At 38.7% G+C, this 20703-nt stretch overlaps 1 protein-coding gene across 1 annotated transcript in view; it reads left to right on the plus strand.

Annotated features, from left to right (window-relative positions):
• The first annotated feature begins 3936 nt into the window (after nucleotides 1–3936).
• The window catches only part of CTR9 (CTR9 homolog, Paf1/RNA polymerase II complex component), a 32802-nt gene continuing 16035 nt past the window's right edge, over nucleotides 3937–20703 (plus strand). Inside the window, exons 1-7 of the mRNA XM_028514550.2 lie at nucleotides 3937–4318; nucleotides 5989–6087; nucleotides 8083–8322; nucleotides 8833–8950; nucleotides 9630–9719; nucleotides 17708–17856; nucleotides 18761–18868. Of these exons, the coding sequence (XP_028370351.1) occupies nucleotides 4274–4318; nucleotides 5989–6087; nucleotides 8083–8322; nucleotides 8833–8950; nucleotides 9630–9719; nucleotides 17708–17856; nucleotides 18761–18868 (849 nt within the window). The 5' untranslated portion in view covers nucleotides 3937–4273. The remainder of the gene's footprint in view (nucleotides 4319–5988; nucleotides 6088–8082; nucleotides 8323–8832; nucleotides 8951–9629; nucleotides 9720–17707; nucleotides 17857–18760; nucleotides 18869–20703) is intronic.

Consider the following 20703-nt stretch of genomic DNA (forward strand, 5'->3'; position numbering starts at 1 on the left):
TTATCTCCACTTTGGTTAGCTCTTTTTCTGGAGTTTTGATCTGTTCTTTCATTTGGGCAATGCTTCTTTGCCTCCTCATTTTGGCAGCCTCCCTGTGTTTGTTTCTATGTATTAGGTAGAGCTGCTATGACTCCCTGTCTTGGTAGCATGGCTAATGTAGTGGGTGTCCAGTGGCATAGCCACCCCATCACCCAAGCTGGGTACTTGAGGTGTGCTCTTTGTGTGGGCCGAGTGCACCCTCCTGTTACAGTTGAGCCTTGGCTACTGTTGGCAAGTCAATGGGAGGGATTTACCAAAGCCAGTCAGCTGCAGGGATTGGCTGTGACCACTTACCACCAACCTCTATCTTCCATAGAGGATCAGCTGTGCAGGGGCAGGGTAGTGGTGCTCCAACGTGGTCTGTAGCTATCTGCTGGGTGTGCTGGCCTTGGGAGTTCCCAGGTTGTGCAGACCTGCACAAGGTCAGCCCCTACCAGTGTTTTGCCCCGGGGCACCCTGCCTGAACTATAAAGTAGTCTGGAATGGCTGCTACTTGTGCTGGGCTTGGAGATTCCCAGGTTAAGGCAAGCTGTCTGCCATTAGGACTCACTGAAGCCAGCTGTTGCTTGTTTGATAGGATTTAGGAGCCAAGATGAGCCATTTTATGGAAAAGCAGCTTGGGCTGGCCTATAAGTTAAGTGGGGTAGAGTCTCTGTGGATCTCCAAGGTGGGTCACACACTGTTAGCCAGGTTGATGTAGTCTCATATAACACCAGCCTACTGGCTCTGTGGGTATGGGGAGAGGGCTCAGCAAAGGGGCAATGGCCTCTGCTTGCCCTGATGCCACACACCTCAGTCTCTCCCTGTATACCACTGGTGTCCTTCAAGCTGCAACTGCAGTGTTGGAGCTCAGAGGGTGCAAGTCTGTGTAGGTTAGTCCATGGGTGGGTTCCCTGGGAGGAACTGCTTAGGGCTCCAGTAGACTTCTCCACTGACTCAATCTCCAGTGGTTTTCACAGTCAGAAGTTGTGGGACTTATCTTCCTGTCACTGGAATCCTGGGCCAGGGGTCCTGGTGTGGGTCTGAGACTCCTCACTGCTGAGATATCTCTCTTGAATTTTTATCCATGTGGGTGTGGGGCCAACCCATTCCGTGTCTATGCTCCTCCTACCAGTCTGGATGAATGTTGTTTCTTCAATTCCGTAGTTGTTAGGCTTCCATTTAACTCGATTTTCTGGTTGTCACTCTTCCATTCAACTCAATTTCAGATGTTCCCGAGTGATGGTTGTTTTATATTTCCGTTGTAATTTTGATGTGGCTGTGCGAAGAGGCGAGCCATATTTGTCTATGTTGCCATCTTGATTGAAAGCCTCTCTATATATTTAAAATATATAAAATATATGTGTCATATATAATTTTATATGTGGTAGTGGAAGTGGAGGGATATATGATATATATTTTAAACTTATTCCTAGTTATTTATCAAGTGTTACCTGTAGTTTCCTAATTGTCTCCCCACTTTCTCTCAAACACTCTCAATCTATCTTCACACTGTAGTCAGAAAAATCTTTTGAAACAACAAAACCAATTCTCTTTCTCTTTCTCTCATATACTCATTGATACACATACACATCATTTCAAACTTTTCAGTTACATAGCACCTAAGATAAAATCAAAACTCCTTAACATATCCTGTGTCAAAAGAAGTCTCAGAGACAAAAGCATTTTGAAAAAAGCTTTCCTTAGAAAACCATGTGCAAAGGTTCAGGCCTTAGAAGTACTGGTTCATCAAACACACCCCCCATCAAGGTTATAAGGTTTATATTTTGTTGGTTCATGATGGAAAAAGAGCAATTTTGTCATATAATTGCCATATTCCTCCAAATTATTGCATATCTTCAGACTAACAAGAGTTAGCATTGCAAAAGTCATTGCAAAACAAAAAAAAATTATTTTGTTAGGGAGTCAGTAGCTTAGGAAATGCTGAAGGTTTTGTTCACTTTGGAAACTATGGATAGTATAACATTGTTCTTTTTTGGGTTTACCTCAGAATGCTAAGCATTTTGTGTTTTCTTACTGTGGAACATGTATATTTACTCATATTGGAAGCAGGGCAAAGGTGCCAGTTTTGCTTCATATGGGTAAATCTGCATGATTTGACTACTTATGTCTTCAGCCTCAACTCATGCTCCTCTCCCACTCATTTTTTATGTTGCAGCCACATGGAACATAGAACACCTTCTTTCACAAAGCTTTCCCCAGTGCACTGTCCCTGTCTGGTACACACTCCCCTATAGTCCTTACTTAGCCAAATTTCACTTGTCTTTCCAGTTGCAACTTATATGTCACTTTCTCCAAATTCTGTTCTAAATTGAGTTCTCCTATTATTCAATCACAGTATTTTGCAGTATTATCAGTTAGGATGCCTTCGGTTTCTGGAAACTGAAAGGCTAACTCAAAGGTATTGCTAGGGTCTTTAAGGCATGGGGGTTTTGGGCACGGAGGCTTTGGGTATGGAGAATAACATTCATCACTATGTGTACCTTTGTTTAATGCTCACCTTATAAACTTTAAAATGCATTAAACAGTATTTCCTAGAAATACTGTGCTGTACTATCCAACACAGTATCCACTAAGCATATGTGGCTATTGAGCACTTGAAATATACTTAAAGCAACTGAGTAATGGATTTTTAAATTTTATTTATTTTTACATTTTAAATTGGCAGTTGATTCAGTTACTGGAAAAATTTCAAATGTTTGGGAAATCTCAAGTATGTGAATCTCTTTTTCCAAATGTAAATTTTATGAAATTTTAATACAGATACAGTATTTCCAATTAAATTAAACAACCGAATTAAGTATATGAGTAAAGTACATACTGGATTTCCAAGGCTTAGTATGAAAAAAATGTTAACTATCTCAATTTTTGTATTGATTACATGTTCAAATGATATTTTGGATATATTGAGTTAAATAAAATATATTACTAAAATTGTCTATGCCTTTTAACTTTTTCAGTGTGGCCACTGGTAAATTTCAAATTACCCACATAGCTAGCATTACATTTGTATTGGACAGCACGGCTCCAAACATTGAAATAGTCATGCAACTAATCAAAAGATAAATTTAATAAAGCTTCCACTTTAAAGTTTTGAGGGAGTTGGAAGAAAAAACAAACATCAAAATGCTATTTTTTAAAGATAAATGTGTAACATGATGAAGTTGGATTGGAGTTTGAGGGCAGAATGGATGAAGTATTGGTAAAAGCTGGCTATTGCACTAATTCAGACAGGAAAGCGATGATAATCCTTTGGGCTAGAATGGAGATGGTGGAGATGAAGCAAATACATACATCTAGAGACAGTTTGGGAAGTAAAACTAAACTGTTTACAAATTAGTTAATCAGATTCTTCCCTGGTTTAATCAAAACATTGATTATGGACTAATTTAATCATATTCCATAATTAATGAAAATGGTAATTAAAACATATTAATAGAATTCTATAATTTAATCAAAACATTGTACAGGTTTAATCAAATTCTTCGACAATTTTATTAAAGTCACAAATCTAGCAGATTCTCATATGCTTCAAAACATTATACCAAAAAAAAATCCCACAAAAGATACATGATCTATCACAATGACTGCAGAATTCATGTAACATTTACATTAAAACTGATTACAAAAGTAGTACAGGCATGACTCGCTCATAACAGCTGCTAAGCGAGGAACCAAAAATTGTGTTGAGAATGAATGATTGAACTATATTCACAGCAACCTGAAGAAGAAAACAAGGCTGGCCACGCCCACTCCACAGAGGCCCGTCCTGGGATCGGAGAGGATCGTTGTAGTATTGGCTAGAGGTCACACGTCAGTCAGTAGCCAGGCTCTGAACCCCGCCTCATTCGTTGCCCCGCCCACCTCGGGGCGGGGCAGTCCGCCTTCGGCGTGTGAAGTCTGGCCTACAACAGTGAGGGCCTCAGATTCTGAACTCGCTGGCCAGTGGAGGGGCGCGCAGGTTAAAGAAAGCTTCAGAGCCTGCTGGCCTATAGGCCCACCCGCAAGACTGCTTCCGGGGCAGGGGGCGGGGCTGCCGGAAGTGGTAGGAGCTGTCTGCTGCTCGTTGTTTAAGCGGCTGACGGAAGAAGAAACCAGACCTCTGGCGGTGCCGTAGAGCAAAAGACAGGACTACCGGACCTCGAACGGCTGCTAACCTCTGGACGAGCCAGAAGCCAGGAGAACCAGCTGCGGAGCGGCGGGGCAAGGCGCCCGCTTGCCTTTTGATCTCATCATGTCGCGGGGCTCCATCGAGATTCCCCTCCGGGACACTGACGAGGTAAGTGTCGCTTTTGGGGGAGGGTTGGGGCGGTGAACTTGCACGATCCCCTCATCCCGCTTTGTCTCGGCCCGTTTCAGAAACGAGAGAATAGACTTCCCCAAGAGCCCAGGTCAAAATCACCAGCCGAACCTATGTTTACCTCCTTCCCCAGCCCCGGCGTCCTCCCAGGTTGAGAACGTTGTGTACCTGCAGCCTAGGGACCACACGAGAAGGAGTTCTTGAAAGTTCCTCTCCAACGTGTTCGTTTGACAGTACACTTGCTCTTTTCCTAATTCACGGGCACAGGGGTGTGAGAATGCTCAATAAACTGTAAAGAACCTTCCAGTTCACAAAGGTGGGTGCTGATGTCACCGTGATCGCTCTGCAGCTCAAACTAAGTACTGTATCTTTCCCTGGGAATATATAGGATGCTGTTCTTTTCTTCCTTAGAAACTAGATTCTGTCATGGTGCACTGTGTTCGTCACACAGGCTCCATCAGCGAAATAGAAACCTCAAGATATAGCCAGTTCTATGTTCCGATAGAATTAATCTCCTTTCCCTTCCCGACGCCTCATTCATGGTGGCCTGTGGCTTGTATGAGTAGAGCTTTCAGCATTGATGTTCTCTTACCAGATAACTCATACTCTTATTTCGGTTCGTTTGGTTGGTTGAGATGTAATTCACCTACGATAAGGTCCAGTGGTTTTTTATAGTAATATTCACAAAGTTGTGTAGCCACCATTATTTAATTCTGAACATCTTCATACTACTGTTTTTGCACACACATTCAGAAGTGTCTGTCACACAAATGCTGCCTTCAAGATTAATGTGTACAATGGCATTCAACTTTGCATTGCCCCTAGGAATGTCAAACCTATGACATCAGACTGTCTGGGAGACTTTGCCCGGATTATATGTTAAGCAGGGTTTTGTTTTGTTATTTTTGAGTAAGCAAAGCATTTTTAGGTATTTTATAGTTCTGGTGATTTGAAGACAAGTAACAGGATTTGTTTGTTTCTCTGTGCATTTTCTTTAATATTACCATGTAATCTACTTATCAAGTGCTACTTAAACTTAATACGTACAGTTGCTCAGCCCTTCTAAGAATGAACACAAACCCTACGTATATCCATATTGATGTATATTCAAGAAAAGCTGCAAAGAAATGTGAATTTAAAGAGAAAAAAGGCCCTGACTGGTGTGGCTCAGTGGATTGAGCAGTGGCCTTCGGACCAAAAGGTTGCCCGTTGATTCCAAGTCAGGGCACATGCCTGGGTTGCAGACCAGGTCCCCAGCAGGGGGCGTGCGAGGAGAGGCAGCTGATGGATGTTTCTCTTCAGATGTTTCTCTTTAGACATTGATGTTTCTTTCTTTTTCTTTCTCCCTCCTTTCCCCTCTTTCTGAAAATAAATTGAAAAAAAAACTTTTTTAAGTGAACAAGTGCCCTGGCTGGTGTAGCTCAGATTGACCATGGGGCTGCAAACCAAAATTTCGCCAGTTTGATTTCCAGTCTATGGCACATGACTGGGTTGTGGGCCAGGTCCCCAGTAGGGGGTGCGTGAGAGGCAAACACACATTGATGTTTCTCCCCCTCTCTTTCTCCTTCCCTTCCCCTCTCTATAAACATAAATAAATAAAATATTTTTTGTTTAAAGAAAAAAGCTAAAAACCTGTATTTTTGTTTTAGGTCATTGAACTTGACTTCGATCAATTACCAGAGGGAGATGAAGTTATCAGTATTTTGAAGCAGGAACACACACAACTGCACATATGGATTGCTTTGGCGGTCAGTATTCATGCAACCAATATTTTTTATATGTTGACTGGGAAAACTATGTGGTTTCTGTTTTCACATACAGTAAAAGCCAGTTTGGATGCACAATAAGTTAATTGTATTGTGTGTGGAAATTAATGGTATTGCCATTTATGGAACAAAAAGGTCAGTTTCCTAAATGATGTGCTACTCCACTAGTAAATTAGTGTTTGTTGTTGGTAAAGGCAAATTCATTTAAGTTAAATAATACTCTATATTAAGTATTTGATTATTTAGTGATTGATTACTCAGTGAAGACTGGCTTAATGTTTAAGGATAAAGTGAGAAAAGACAAAGTGTCAGGATATAAACATTACTACTTAACATTGTTTCCCATAACAATAAAATATTTCCCATAAAATATTCTAGAAGGTGATTAGGTTTCAGGCTAACTCCCAGAAGCCCTTGTAGATGAAGTTTATCTCAGGCTTAAGTTGGTTGTCCTGTTTGGTCCCTTCTCTAATGTAAATGCCACTGGAAATTCTCAGGAAAAATCACCGTAGAGGGCCTAAAATTTTACTACCCTCCAACCTCCCTAGCACCAGCTATATAATAATGTTTCCTTTTTATGGGATCATTATAGTAAATGATTATCATAATGTAGTGAACAATATAATCATTATTCCTAAGCAAGTGTACGACAGGTCACTTTTATGTAAAGATACATAGGAGGCTCCTAATATTGCCTTAAAGACTCAGAGAGGTAGGTCTGGAATTGGACTTGTATCCAGTGCTCAAGCCTAACTCTAAGAGTTTCTTAGATATGTGTTTACAGAGAAGTACTTGCAGTGGTAAACAGTGTCTTTCTGACTTGAAGTGCTGTTTTCCTACTCTATACAGGATAGGTCATTAATGCTTGCCACATATTTTTTAAAACCAGAGGGTAACTGGGATTTTTTGTAGCACAAATGTTTTCTTTAACAGCACTTACACAAATACTTGAGTGTTAGGGGATTAGCATGGCATTGTGATAAAATAAGCTGGTAAAACATTGGTGGGCTATAGATTGTTACATAGAAAAGTAGGTAGGCTTGGGGTTAGGGAATCCTTTGTTCAAATTCCAACATGGCTGCTAACTAGTCATGTGACCTTAGACAAATAATCTACCCTCTGAGGCTGTTCCCTCATTTAAAATATGAGGGTGTTAGTCCTCTCTTTAAGGATGGTTGTATAGATTAGTTATAATGTGTATGAAGCTCCTAGCATAGCATGTGGCCCATAGTAGGTGGTTAATAAATGATTGATATTCCTTTTATTATTAATAAATTACATGTGCCCAGAGAAGTTATTCAACAAGTCCAAAGTCATAGAACCCAAGTTTTCTGTTTGGAGTTCTTTATATCTCTCATTATTGCTTTCTTTCTTGGGCTCTGATTTAGTTTGAAATCAACTATTGCTAGGTAAGAAGTTGGAAGCATTTGTAATGATTTTAATTGTTTAACAGCTTAATTGTATATAATTAACCTATAATAAACTGCACATACTTTTTGTGTACTATTTGAGAAGTTTTAGCGTATGTCAACACTTGTGAAATCTTTATCACAATCAAGGTAATGATATATTCATCACCTCTAAAACTGTCCTCCAAACTCTACCCTGCCCCCAACAGTGCCCAGATAACCACTGATCTACTTTTTGTTGCTAAAGATTAGTTTGCATTTTATAGAGTTTTATATAAATAGAATCATATTGTATGTACTCCTTTTGGCCTGGCTTCTTTCACGCAAAATAATTATTTTGAGATTTATTTATGTTGTAGTATGTATCAACAGTTCCTTCCCTTTTATTGGTGAGCAATAGCCATTGTATGGATAAACCACAGCTCGTTTGTTCATTCACCTATTGATCAATAATTATGTTGTTTCCAGTTTTTGATTATTACAGATAAAGCTGCTATAAAGATTTGCGTGCAACTTCATCTGCGAGCACATGGTTTAGTAATTCTGATTTGATTCTTTCACCTTATAGCTGGAATACTACAAGCAAGGAAAAACAGAAGAGTTTGTAAAGTTGTTGGAAGCAGCGCGTATAGATGGCAATTTAGACTACAGAGACCATGAAAAAGACCAAATGACTTGCCTGGATACATTGGCGGCCTACTATGTACAACAGGCTCGGAAGGAAAAGAATAAGGACAATAAGAAAGATCTTATTACACAGGCAACCCTGTTGTATACAATGGCTGATAAAATTATTATGTATGATCAGGTAAAATAAGTCATTTCTTTGAATTTATAAAAGGAAAAAATACCACATGAAAGTAAAATGTGTGTGATAAGCAATAGATTTTTTTTGAAAGAATTTTTCTTAAAATAGCATGGTTGATACAAATAGTCCAAATGAAGAGGGGTTCCTTGTTAAAATTGGAATTTCTTTGGCCTTTGTACTGTTAAAGTAATTTAGCATATGAAACTTATTGACATGTTTAGTCAGTAATTTCACTATCTCCAGGTGAATTTCAAGCATATTTTAAGGAGTTTGAACTTTTCTTTTTGTCATTGTACCTGGCACAGAAGCCTTGTTGCACTTTAGGATAATTTCTCAGTTTGTTATTAGGAATTGCTTATTACTATTTTAAATACTTTATAGTTGGTAGAGTAATTTTGGTGATTCCGTACCTCATTTCTACATGCTTTTCATTTTAGTGTTATACATTCATGTTAAATTATGGTTAGTCCTTGATAAAGTCAAGTCTAAGACGATGCATTACTTTTTCAGAACCATTTGCTGGGAAGAGCCTGCTTCTGCCTTCTTGAAGGTGACAAAATGGATCAGGCTGATGCACAGTTTCATTTTGTACTCAACCAGTCTCCAAATAATATTCCAGCCCTTCTCGGTAAGTTGTTTTCAGCAACCACCTTATGGACCTATATTTTTCAGCACATGCCTGAAATATATCTCTTTGTAATAAATAGCTCCTTAAGTAATGGGATGGGCATCAAAGTAAAAGAGCTTTGCCTTATTAAACATGTAACTATCTAGCCCTGGCTGGCATAGCTCAGTGGATTGAGCACGGGCTGCGAATCAAAGTGTCACAGGTTCTATTCCCAGTCAGGGGACATGCCTGGGTTGCAGGCTGTGACCCCGAGCAACCACACAGTGATGTTTCTCTCTCTCTCTCTCTCTCTCTTTCTCCCTCCCTTCCCTCTCTAAAAATAAATAAATAAAAATCTTAAATGTAACTATCTGCAATAGATCATTGTTTCTGTTGAAATTACAGAAATAAAATTATACCAGTTAAGAACAATATGTTATCCACTTCTAACGTGTCAGTAAACAATCTCTATTTGGACAACTCTAAGCTATTTTAGTTATTATTAACACTTAATATAAAGACAAAACTTCTATTTGTAGGCATAAATTAATATACCCTTATGGAAAACAAGTTTTAATTGAAAATCACTTTCACTGTTTTCAAGTATTTCTTAATGAGATGTATTTGATTTAGTGAGTGTAGAGCATATGAGACTTGCGTTCTTTAATTAGTACATGTTTATGTTTAAAAATTGTTACAGGTAAAGCTTGCATTTCATTCAACAAGAAGGATTACAGAGGAGCTCTTGCTTACTATAAGAAAGCATTGCGTACTAATCCAGGATGTCCAGGTAAGAGAAAAGCCTTAAGTCTTAAATAATGTTTTTAGACTTAAAATATTAAGGATTTGGCAATTGCTTTTAAAGTTAGTTGTGACAGGATACTTGTAGGATTGTTGAAATGGCAGAATTGAGACTTTTAAAAACATATTATATTTGATTCAAAAGCTGAATAGTAGATCAAATTATACTTTTTTGCCCTATACTACTTTTCTTTCTAAAATCTTATTATTTTAGCAAGTTTTATTGAGTACCAAGTATGTGCCAGGCACTGTTCTAGACCTAGGGAATACAGCAAAGAACCAAAGAGATGGAAGTCCCTGCATTCATGGAATTTATTTTCCAGTGAGGAATATAAAAAGAGTAAAATACATACTGTATAAGATATTGGTAAGGGCTAAAGCAAAAAAAATATAGCAGAAAAGGAATACAAGAAACACTGAAGGTGGGTTGCTTAGAAAGGTTAACAAGTGAAATGCATCATTGAAACAGTACCCAGAGGAGTGATGATAGCCAGAAAAGAGGTCTAGGGATGGAGCCCTAGAGTACTCTGACATTCAGAGGTTATGGAAATGAGGAAGAGTCAGCAAAGGAGCCTGAGAAGGAGCAGCCAGAAATAGAGAAGGAGAAGAGAATAAGTACAATATCCTTGAAATCAAATGTAAAATGTTTCCAGAAACTCGGGTGTCCTCTTAAAGGGACAATGCACAAACTCATTCTTGTAGCCATTCACCCTGAGTTTCACCCTGAGTGGAGGGATGGTGGCTTGGGGAGTGCCATAGTCACACAGGGAGAAACTGAGTTGTGTGGCTTTAGGGTTAGGCTTAGAGGGACAGCTTCCAATGCCCCTGTGTTGAGCCCTACCACATGGTCCATAGGTACTGTATTTCCTGGGTTAAGCACTCCCCTCACATAGCATTAGCCTGGTGAACTATACTAGCTTCACCCTGGGGCCCCACCCTAGCCAATACCTTCATGGCTGGAGCTCTGTCAGAGGCAGCCAGGCTGATACCATGTTGCACTCTTTCCTGAAAAGCTCTCCAGAAATGCCAGTCAAGTTCATAGGGTGCCAGGGACACACAGGGAGAAACTAAGTTGTGTGACTTTAGGGCAAGGGTTGTCTTTCCACATGGCCAACAGGCACCACCTTTGCTGTGCAGAACCCTCCCTTCATGGGCCAGATCTTAATCTTCTGTAGCCTGATGAACTCTACTAGCTCCACCATGACGACTCCCTTCGAACCCTGCCCCCCACCACAAAGGCCCCAGTCAGATGGCAGCTGGCTTCATTGTACTCTGAGACCTTTGCTGAATGGCTCCAGACACAGTGCTGGTGCCAAATTTGAAACTTTATTAACCTGGTAAATACCACTTACCCTTAGCTGGTGAATACTCACCTACTCCCTGAGGCTCTTTGAGTGGCCCTGCTAATTGGCAGCTGGATGTGGTAGTAGGTCTCAGTTTGCCTTGGATCTTTTGCTCTCTTGCCCCGGGCCCAGTAATGGTGGCAGTCAGCCTTGGTTCACAGCTTGGATTCTTCTGTACGCACCAAGACCCAGCAGAGGCAGCCACTAACTCTGACTCAATTAATAGCTCCTAACATGTAGCCCAGGGCCAGTTACATGCAGCATCTGACATTGATTTGCACCAAGTCCCTCACAAGAGACCCCAGAAAAAACATGACAGGGGGCTGGCTTTAGACAACAATAGAGCACCAACTGATTAGTTTCACAAGTGGCACACCCAAAGGGAAATCTTGGCAGACCCCAGACCCTGCTGGGGCAAATTCCACTACGTGGGGTAAGCCCCCAAATAACAGCTGATTCACTGTAGGCATGGCCAATTCTTACAGCCAGCCTGAGGGTCAGTTGTACTCGTGGATGTACCAACAGTGATCAAGGCTCAACTACAACAGGAGGGCACACATAACTCACAGCAGGTATACTCCTGGGGCATCCAGCCCAGGTGATCAGAGAGAATACCACTGGGTTCCACAGGACACTACTTAGGCCTCCTCTGTGAAGACTGGGAGACATAGCAGACCTACCTGATTTATAGAAACAAACACAGAGAGGCAACCTAAATGGGGAGACAAAAAAATATGCCCTAAAAAGAACAGGAGAAATGTCCAGAAAAAAACTAAATGAAATGGATGCAAGTGTTCTATCAGATACACAGTTCAAGATAATGGTTATAAGGATGCTCATGGAACTTACGGGAAGAGTAGATGAACTGAACTTCAACAGAGATAGTAAGCATAAAAAAGGACACAGAAGCCATAAAAAAGAACCAGTCAGAAATGAAGAATACAGTAACAAATGAAGAATACCCTAGAAGGAATCAATAGCAGATTAGATGAAGCGAAAAAAGAATTTTAAAAAATGAGAATTGTTCAAGGGACCTCTGGGACAACATCACATATAATAATGTTAGCATCTTCGGGGTACCAGAAAGAGAAGAGAAAGAGAAAGGGATTGAGAACCCATTTGAAGAAATTATGCCTGAAAATTTCCCTAACCTGATGAAAAAATATAAGATGTGCAAGTCCAGGAAGTGCAGAGTCCCAAACAAGATGAACCCAAACAGACCCATACCAAGACACATTATAACTGCAATACTGACAGTTAAAGACAAAGAGAGAATCTTAAAAGTGGCAAGAGAAAGAAAGGTACCTACAACGGAGCTCCCATAAGACTGATAGCTGATTTCTCAACAGAAACTTTGTATGAAATGTTCAAAACGAGGAAAAGCAAGGACCTATAACCAAGACTACTCTACCCAGTAAAGATGACATTTAAAATTTAAGGAGACATAAAGAGCTTGGTAGAACAGACAAGAAAAAAGTAAAGGAGTTCTTCATTACCAAACCAATATTATGAAAACTGTTAAAGGAACTTTTATTGAGAAGAAGAAGTGGGGGAAAGGAACATAAATATGAATATTAAAATGGCAATAACTATGTACTTAACAGTAATCACTTTAAGTATAACTGTATGAAATGGTCCAATTAAAAGACCTAGGGTAGCTGAATGGATAAGAAAATAAGACCCATATACATATGCTGCCTACAAGAGATCCACTTCAGATTGAAAAACACAGACTGAAAGAAAAGGGATGGGAAAAAGATATGTCATGCAAATGGAAACAGAAAAAAGCTTGGGTAGCAATACTTAGCAAAATAAATTTATTTTTTTTAAGTTAACCCTTTTTTTAAAGATTTTTTTTTTTATTTTTAGAGAGCAGAAGGGAGGGGGAAAGAGAGGAGAGAAACATCCATGTGTGAGAAATACATTGATTGGTTGCCTCTTGCATGCCCCTAACTGAGGACCTGGCTTGCAACCTAGGCATGGGCCCTGACCAGGAATCGAACTTGTGACCTTTGGGTTTGCAGACTGGCACTCAATCCGCTGAGTCACACCAGCCAGGGTGATATAACTCTTGTAAAAATTTATGTACCTATCATAGGAGCACCTAAACATACAAAGCAATTATTTATGGACATAAAGGGAGAGAGTGACAGTGGTATAATTAGAGTAGGGGACTTTAACACTCCAAAGACAACACTGGATAGACTTTTTAGAGCATTTCACATCTTAAAGCAGCAGAATATACATTCTTTTCAAGTACACATGGATCATTATCCAGGATAGACCACATGTTAGGCCGCAAAGCAAGTTTCAATAAATTTAGGAAGATCAAAATCATATCTAAGCATCTTTGAACACAGTGTTAGGAAATTAGAAGTCAGTGACAAGGAAAAAAACTGAAAAACACACGAACATGTGGAGGCTAAATAACATTGCTAAACAGTGAGTGGATTAACTGTGAGATCAAGGAAGAAATAAAAAAATTCCTTGAGACAAATGAAAATGTAAACAAAACAAACTAAAACCTATGGGACACAGTGAAAGTAGTCCTAAAGAGGAGTTCATAGCAGTCAGGATACCTCAAGAAACAGGAAAAATCTCAGCAATCTAACCTTACACCTAAAGAAACTTAGAGAGAGAATATCAAACAAAACCCCAAGTGAATAGAAGGAAAGAAATAATAAAGATCAGAGTGAAAATAAAATAAGAGTCTAAAGAACATACAAAATATCAAACCAAGAGCTGGTTCTTTGAACAGAGAAGCTAAATTGATAAACCTTTAACCAGATTCATCAAGAAAAAAGAGGACACAAATAAATGAAATCAGAAAGAAAGTGAATTGGCAACTGACACCACAGAAAAACAAAGTAGTATAAGATAGTACTATGAACAATTATATGCAATCAAGTTGGACAATCTAGAAGGAATGGATAAATTCCTAGAAACATCCAACCTTCCAAGACTGAATCAAGGAGAAACAAATTCTGCATAGACTGATTATAACCAATAAAACTGATTCAGTAATCAAAAAACTCCAACAAACCAAAGTCCTGGACTGGATGGGTTCACAGGTATATTTTACCTAACATTCAAAGAAGAACTAACACCTGTCTTTCTCACACTATTCTGGAAAAATCAAGAGGAAGGAAGACTCCTGAACTCCTTTTGTGATTCCAGGTTTTGGAATGTCCTGATTCCAAAACCTGACAAAAACATTACAAAAAAGAAAATGGTAGGCCAACATCCCTGATTAACATACATGCAAAAGTCCTGAACAAAATATTAGCAAACCAGATTCAGCAACACGTTAAAGAGAGCACACACTATGATCAAGTGGGATTTATTCCTGGTATGCAAGTTTGGTTCAATATCTGGATATCAGCATGATATACTACATAAACAAAATGAAGGATAAAAATGATATGATTGTATCAACAGATGCAGAAAATGAATTTGATAAAATCCAGCACCCATTTATGATAAAAACTCAATAAATTGGGAATAGAGGGAACATATCTCAACATGATAAAGGCTATATATGATAAACCCACAGCTATCATACTCAACTGGGAAAAACTAAAAAATGTTTTTTTTAAGACCAGGAATAAGACAGGGATGTCCACTTTCACCACTCTTATTCAACACAGTGTTTGAAGTCCTAGCCACAACAATCAGACAAGATGAGGAAGTCCAAAGAATTCTGGGTGAAGAAAAGGCATCCAAATGGAAAGGAAGAAGTAAAATTGTCATTATTTGCCAATGACATGATACTATATGGAAAGAACACTAAAAACAATCCCATTTATAGTTGCACCAAGCAACAACAACAACAAAACTGTAAGTTTAACCAAGGAGATAAAAGACCTATGCTTGGAAAATTGTAAAGACATTGAAGAAGATACAAATAAATGGAAGCATCTACCATTATCAAGCATAGTAAGAATTGACCTCGTGAAAATGTCCATACTACCCAAAGCAACCTATAGGTTCACTACAATTCCTAACAAAATAGCAGTGGTGCCCTTCACAGGACTAGAACAAATAATCCAAAAACTTAGCCCTGGCTAGGTTGCTTGGTTAGTTGGAACATTGTCCCATACACCAAAAGGTTGAGAGTTTAATCCCTGGTTGGGGTACATAGGGGAAGCCACTGCTCTTTTATATAGATGTTTCTCTTTCTCTCTCTAAAATCAATAAACATATCCTTGGATGAAGATTAAAATTAAATATTTATATGGAACCACAAAAGACCCTGAATAGCCATAGCAATCTTGAGAAAGAAGAACAAAGTTGGGGGTGTCACACTACCTGATATCAAAATACAAGACTGTAGTAGTCAAAACATGGTACTGTCATAAAAACAAATACATAGGTCAGTGGAACAGAATAAAGAGTCCAGAAATAAACCCACTTCTGTATGGACAATTAATATATGACAGAGGAGGCAAGAATATACAATGGCCTGGCTGGCATGGCTCAGTGGATTGAGTGTGGACTGTGAACCAAAGTGTCGCAGGTTCGATTCCCAGTCAGGGTACATGCCTGGGTTGCAGGCCATGACCCCCAGCAACCGCACATTGATGTTTCTCTCTCTCTCTATCTCCTTCCCATCCCTCTCTAAAAATAAATAAATAAAAATTAAAAAAAAAAAAGAATATACAATGGGGTAAAGACAGTAAATTAAATAAATGGTATTAGGAAATGTAGACAGACATGCAAAAAATGAAACCACCTTACGCTATTTACAGTAAATTCAAAATGAATTAAAAACTTACATGTAACATACATTGCAAAAAATGAAACTAGACCACCTTCTTATACCATTTAGAAGAATAAACTCAAAATGGATAAAAAACTTAAATGTAAGACTCGAAACCATAAAACTCCTAAAAGAAAATATAGGCAGTAAACTCTCTGACATTTTTCTTAGCAATATTTTTTCTGATATGTTTCCTCAGGCAAGGGAAACAAAAGAAAAAAATAAATGGAACTTACAGTGGAATATTGGCCACAAAAATGGATGAAATCTTACCATCCATTTTTGCCATTTTGCCATACCATCCAAATCTTACCATTTGCAACAGCACGATGGACCTATCAGTATATTATGCTAAGTGAAATAAGTCAGACAGAAAGGCAAATATCATATGGTTTGTTATATGTGGACTCGAAAGATCAAAATAAATGAACAAACAAAACAGAAACAAACTCATAGATACAGAAAACAAAACTGATGGTTGCCAGAGGGGAGGGAGGCTGGGACACTAGGTGAAGAGGTGAAGGGATTAAGAAGTACAAATTGGCAGTTGACTTTAGTGACAGGGATGTAAAGCACAGCACAGGGAGTATAGCCAATAATGTAATAATTATGTATAGTGCCAAGTGGGCAGTAGACTTATCAGGGTGATCACTTGGCAAGTTATGTAAATGTCTACTACTGTGCTGTACACCTGAAACTAATATAATATTTAATGTCAGCTTAATTGAAAAGTAAAAATTTTTGAAATAAATTATTTTTAAAAATTTTATTTATTTATTTTTAGAGATAGGGAAAAGGAGGGAGGAAGAGAGGAAGAGAATCATCAGCATTCAATAGAAACATCAATTGGTTGCCTCCTGCACACCCTGAACCAGAGACCTGGTCTGTAACGCAGGCATATGCCCTGACTGGAAATTGAACCAGCAACCATTCTGTTTGCCCACTGAGTCATGGTGGTCAGGGCAAAAAATAGAAAGATTTTTTACATGTTTTCAGAAGAAGAAGGTATCAGGCAGTGTCAAATTTTGATGTTAGGCAAAGTAAAATAGATACTAAGAATTGATCATTGGATTTTGCAGAATACAAATTAGTGACCTTGATAAGAGCAGTTTTACTGGAATAGTGGGGGTGAAACCTCAGAGTGGATTCAAGAAAAAAATTGAAGGAAGGGAATTAGAGGTAGCAAGTGTAGATAGATCTCAAGTTTTGCTAATAAGGGAAGAATACGAAAGGGGAGGGTTGACAACTGGAAAGGGAAATGGAATCAACAAAGGATTTTTTTTTAAGGTGGGCAGATGTTTGTCAGGATGATCTAGTAGAGAAGGGAAATTTGATGATGAAGGAAAAATAGGGGAGGGTTGCTGGAGCAGTATCCTTAAATAGACAAGAAGGGGTAGGGTCTAAGGACCAGAAGAGAGGTTCCATAGGTAGGCACATGCATTTCAGCATGGCTTTGAAATTGGGTAGCGCGTATAAGTACAGCTATGAAGGGAATGGTAGTATGTGCATGTAGTTTGTCACACTATTTAAGGTCTTAAGAAAATTTTTTGTTCTCTATTTTAAAACTGCTCTTCAAAAATTAGGGTATTAAAGGTCCAGTGTAGCCAGGAGTGTTGGAAAACAAGAAAAATACCTGTGTTATAGGTGTTTTGTTCTATGGTGATAAGGGTGTATCCATGAAGCAGGGTCAGGTTTGGGGAGACAAGAGTAGTGACCTTCAGTGAAATCAAGTTTATGATATACTACAAGATTCATAATGTAGTTATACTGAGGTTAATTTTGGGATTTTTGTAACTCATAATGGAGGATGTTTAAGCATAGCATTTAAAAAATTTTAAATCCTAAAAATGCTCTAGTTTGATTTTATTTTTTTAGCGGAAGTTCGTTTAGGAATGGGCCATTGCTTTGTGAAACTTAACAAACTAGAGAAAGCTCGTCTCGCATTCAGCAGAGCACTGGAACTCAACTCCAAATGTGTGGGAGCATTGGTTGGACTGGCCGTTCTAGAGCTCAACAATAAAGAGGTATGTGAGTGAAATAACCCTGGCTGATTTGTCAGGCTCACGGTCCCTTATCTAAAACTCTTGAGGCCAGCGTGTTTTAGACATCAAGATTTCAGGTTACAGAAGTGTAATGTGATGCCTGCACTGCATAACGTAGAACACTCAGTTATTAGGACATAAGCCCAATGCAAACTTGTATTTCTGTGGCAAAATGAGTGACTGTTTACACTAATAGGAAACTTTACCCACAATTCAGGTAAAGTTTGCCACCAAGTGAGCTTGCTCCAAGATAACAGAAAAGAAAAACTTATTTATTAGAGAGTTTTGGATTTCAGAATCTCAGATAGGGGATTGTAGAATGTGTATCAGTTTGGGATGCTTTCTATTGCAAGTAACAAATAAAAAGCACACATTATAGCGACTTAGTATACTACACCAGCTAAACTTGGATTTGGTACCCCAGTGTCATCAAACCCAGCGTTTTTCCCTCCTCCCTTAATACATGGCCTTTCCTCCTCATGCCTGTCACCTCATAGTTGCAAGATAGCTGCCACATCTCCAGGCATTTCATTATATCAGCCTTATAAGGAAGAAGGAAAGGGAGAGAATAAAGGGCTTCCTCTTAAAGAAGTTCTGTCCTGTATTGAGGATGAAGCTCTCCATCATGCTTCCCCTGCACGTAATTGCCTAGACAGGTGTCCAGTGGAGGTGCTTATGCAATTAATTTTAAGAAAACTGAATTCTCAGAATTTAACTCGCTATTTGAAATGTTTTATCCCTGGTGAGGGTCAACTAAAACAAGAGCTATATTTTGGTACTGAACTTAGATTTGTTTAACCTTATTTCTTCAGACTATAAAGAAAACAGAAAAAGTCTAATTAAGCAATATTTTGACTCAACCCTGTCATCATTGTTTTTCTTTCAGGCTGATTCCATCAAAAATGGGGTCCAGCTTCTTTCCAGAGCCTATACTATTGATCCTAGCAACCCTATGGTATTGAACCACTTGGCAAATCACTTTTTCTTCAAAAAGGTAGGAGAAGTCATTTCTCAAATTCTTCACATTAAAAAAAAATTTTTTTTTTCAACGCAGAGACACAGACAATAGTATGACTGTTACCAGAGGGAAAGGGGTTGGGGGGACAGTGGAGGATAAAAGGGTCAAATATGTGGCAACGGGAGGAGATTTGACAATGGCTGATAAACATACAATGTAATATACAGGTGATATATTATAGAATTCTCACTTGAAACCTATATAATTTTATTAACCAGTGTCACCCCAGTACATTTAATTTTTAAAAAAGGATTTTTTTCAGTTGGCATTCAATATTGTATTAGTTTCAGGTGTACAGCAGAGTGGTTAGACATTTATATACCTTACAAAATGAGTCTCGTATCCACCTGACACCATACATAGTTATTACAACATCATTGACTATATTCCCTATGCTGTACTTTATGTCTCCATGACGATTTTGCAGCTGCAATTTGTACTTCCTAATCCTGTCACCTTTTTTACCCAGCTCCCCAGGGCGCCTCCCACCTGATGACCATTAGCTATTTTTCTGTACCTATGAGTTTATTTCTGTTTTGTTTGTTCATTTGTTTTTTAGATTATACATATAAGTGAAATCTAAACGGTATTTGGTTTTTTTCTGTCTGACTTTTTTCACTTAGCATAATACCCTCAAGGTTCATCCATGTTGTTGCAAATGGTATGATTTTATTTTTTAGGGCCAAGTGATATTCCATTGCATATATGCCACACATCTTCTTACTCCAATTGTCTATTGGTGGACACTTAAATTGCTTTCATATCTTGGCTATTGTAAATAATGCTGTAATGAACATAGGGGTGCAAATATTTTTTCGCATTAGTGTTTCAGATTTCTTCAGATAAATATTCAGAAGTAGGATTGCTGGGTCGTATGTAATTCTATTTTAATTTTTTGAGGAACCTCCATGCTGTTTTCCATAGTGGTTGCTTCAAATTAGAATTTGTATCTGGGGGTGGGTATTTGTTCATTTACTTGTTTACTTATTTAACATTTATTGACTGTTTATATGGTACCCAGCTGTGATACGTGTGTAGAGGTCAGTAAGACATGGCTTCTGCACTCAAGGAGTTTAGTTTTGTAGAAAACTGACATGTGAAGTAATGTAAATGGAACACGAAAGGTCTTTTACCCTACCATGGTAGAGAACTGAAATAAGTGATCACCCAGTTAAAAGAAGGTTTTCACCAAGAAGGAAAATCTCCTGAACTAGGTTTTTATGAGGAGGTCACTAGGAAGCTGAAAGAGGAAAGGTGCAGATCTGTGAATAGTCCTAGGAGTTCAGTATGTAACTGCGTAAGTGTATAGTGGGATCATGGTAGGTGATGCACGGGATTGAGAGCGGGGCGCTTGTGTAATATAAGGAGCTCATACATCCTTATGTAGGCAACAAAGAGTCGTTGAAACTTTTGCATATTAATTATGATACAGTTTTTTTTATTTTAATCATTGTTCAAGTACAGTTTTCTCCCCTTTACTGCCAATCCAGCCCACCCACCCAACCCTCCCCACCTCTCTCCCATTACCACCCTCCCCCTAGTTTTTGTCCATGTGTCCTTTAAATTTGTTCCTGTAAACCCTTCCCATTCTCCCGTGAAATTCCCTCTTCTCTCCCTTCTGGTCACTATCAGCCTGTCCTCTATTTCAGTGTCTTTGGCTATACCTTGCTTGTTTCCCTGTTTTGTTGCTTAGGTTCCTGTTAAAGGCGAGAATTATGATACAATTTTTAAAGTTACCACTAAGACTATAGAAACAGTAGTATTTTAGGTTTCTTAAGTACTAAAATCAAGATTTCATTGGCAAAGTTATA

Source organism: Phyllostomus discolor, chromosome 6, assembly GCF_004126475.2.
Source record: "Phyllostomus discolor isolate MPI-MPIP mPhyDis1 chromosome 6, mPhyDis1.pri.v3, whole genome shotgun sequence".
NCBI classification, from domain to species: Eukaryota; Metazoa; Chordata; class Mammalia; order Chiroptera; family Phyllostomidae; genus Phyllostomus; species Phyllostomus discolor.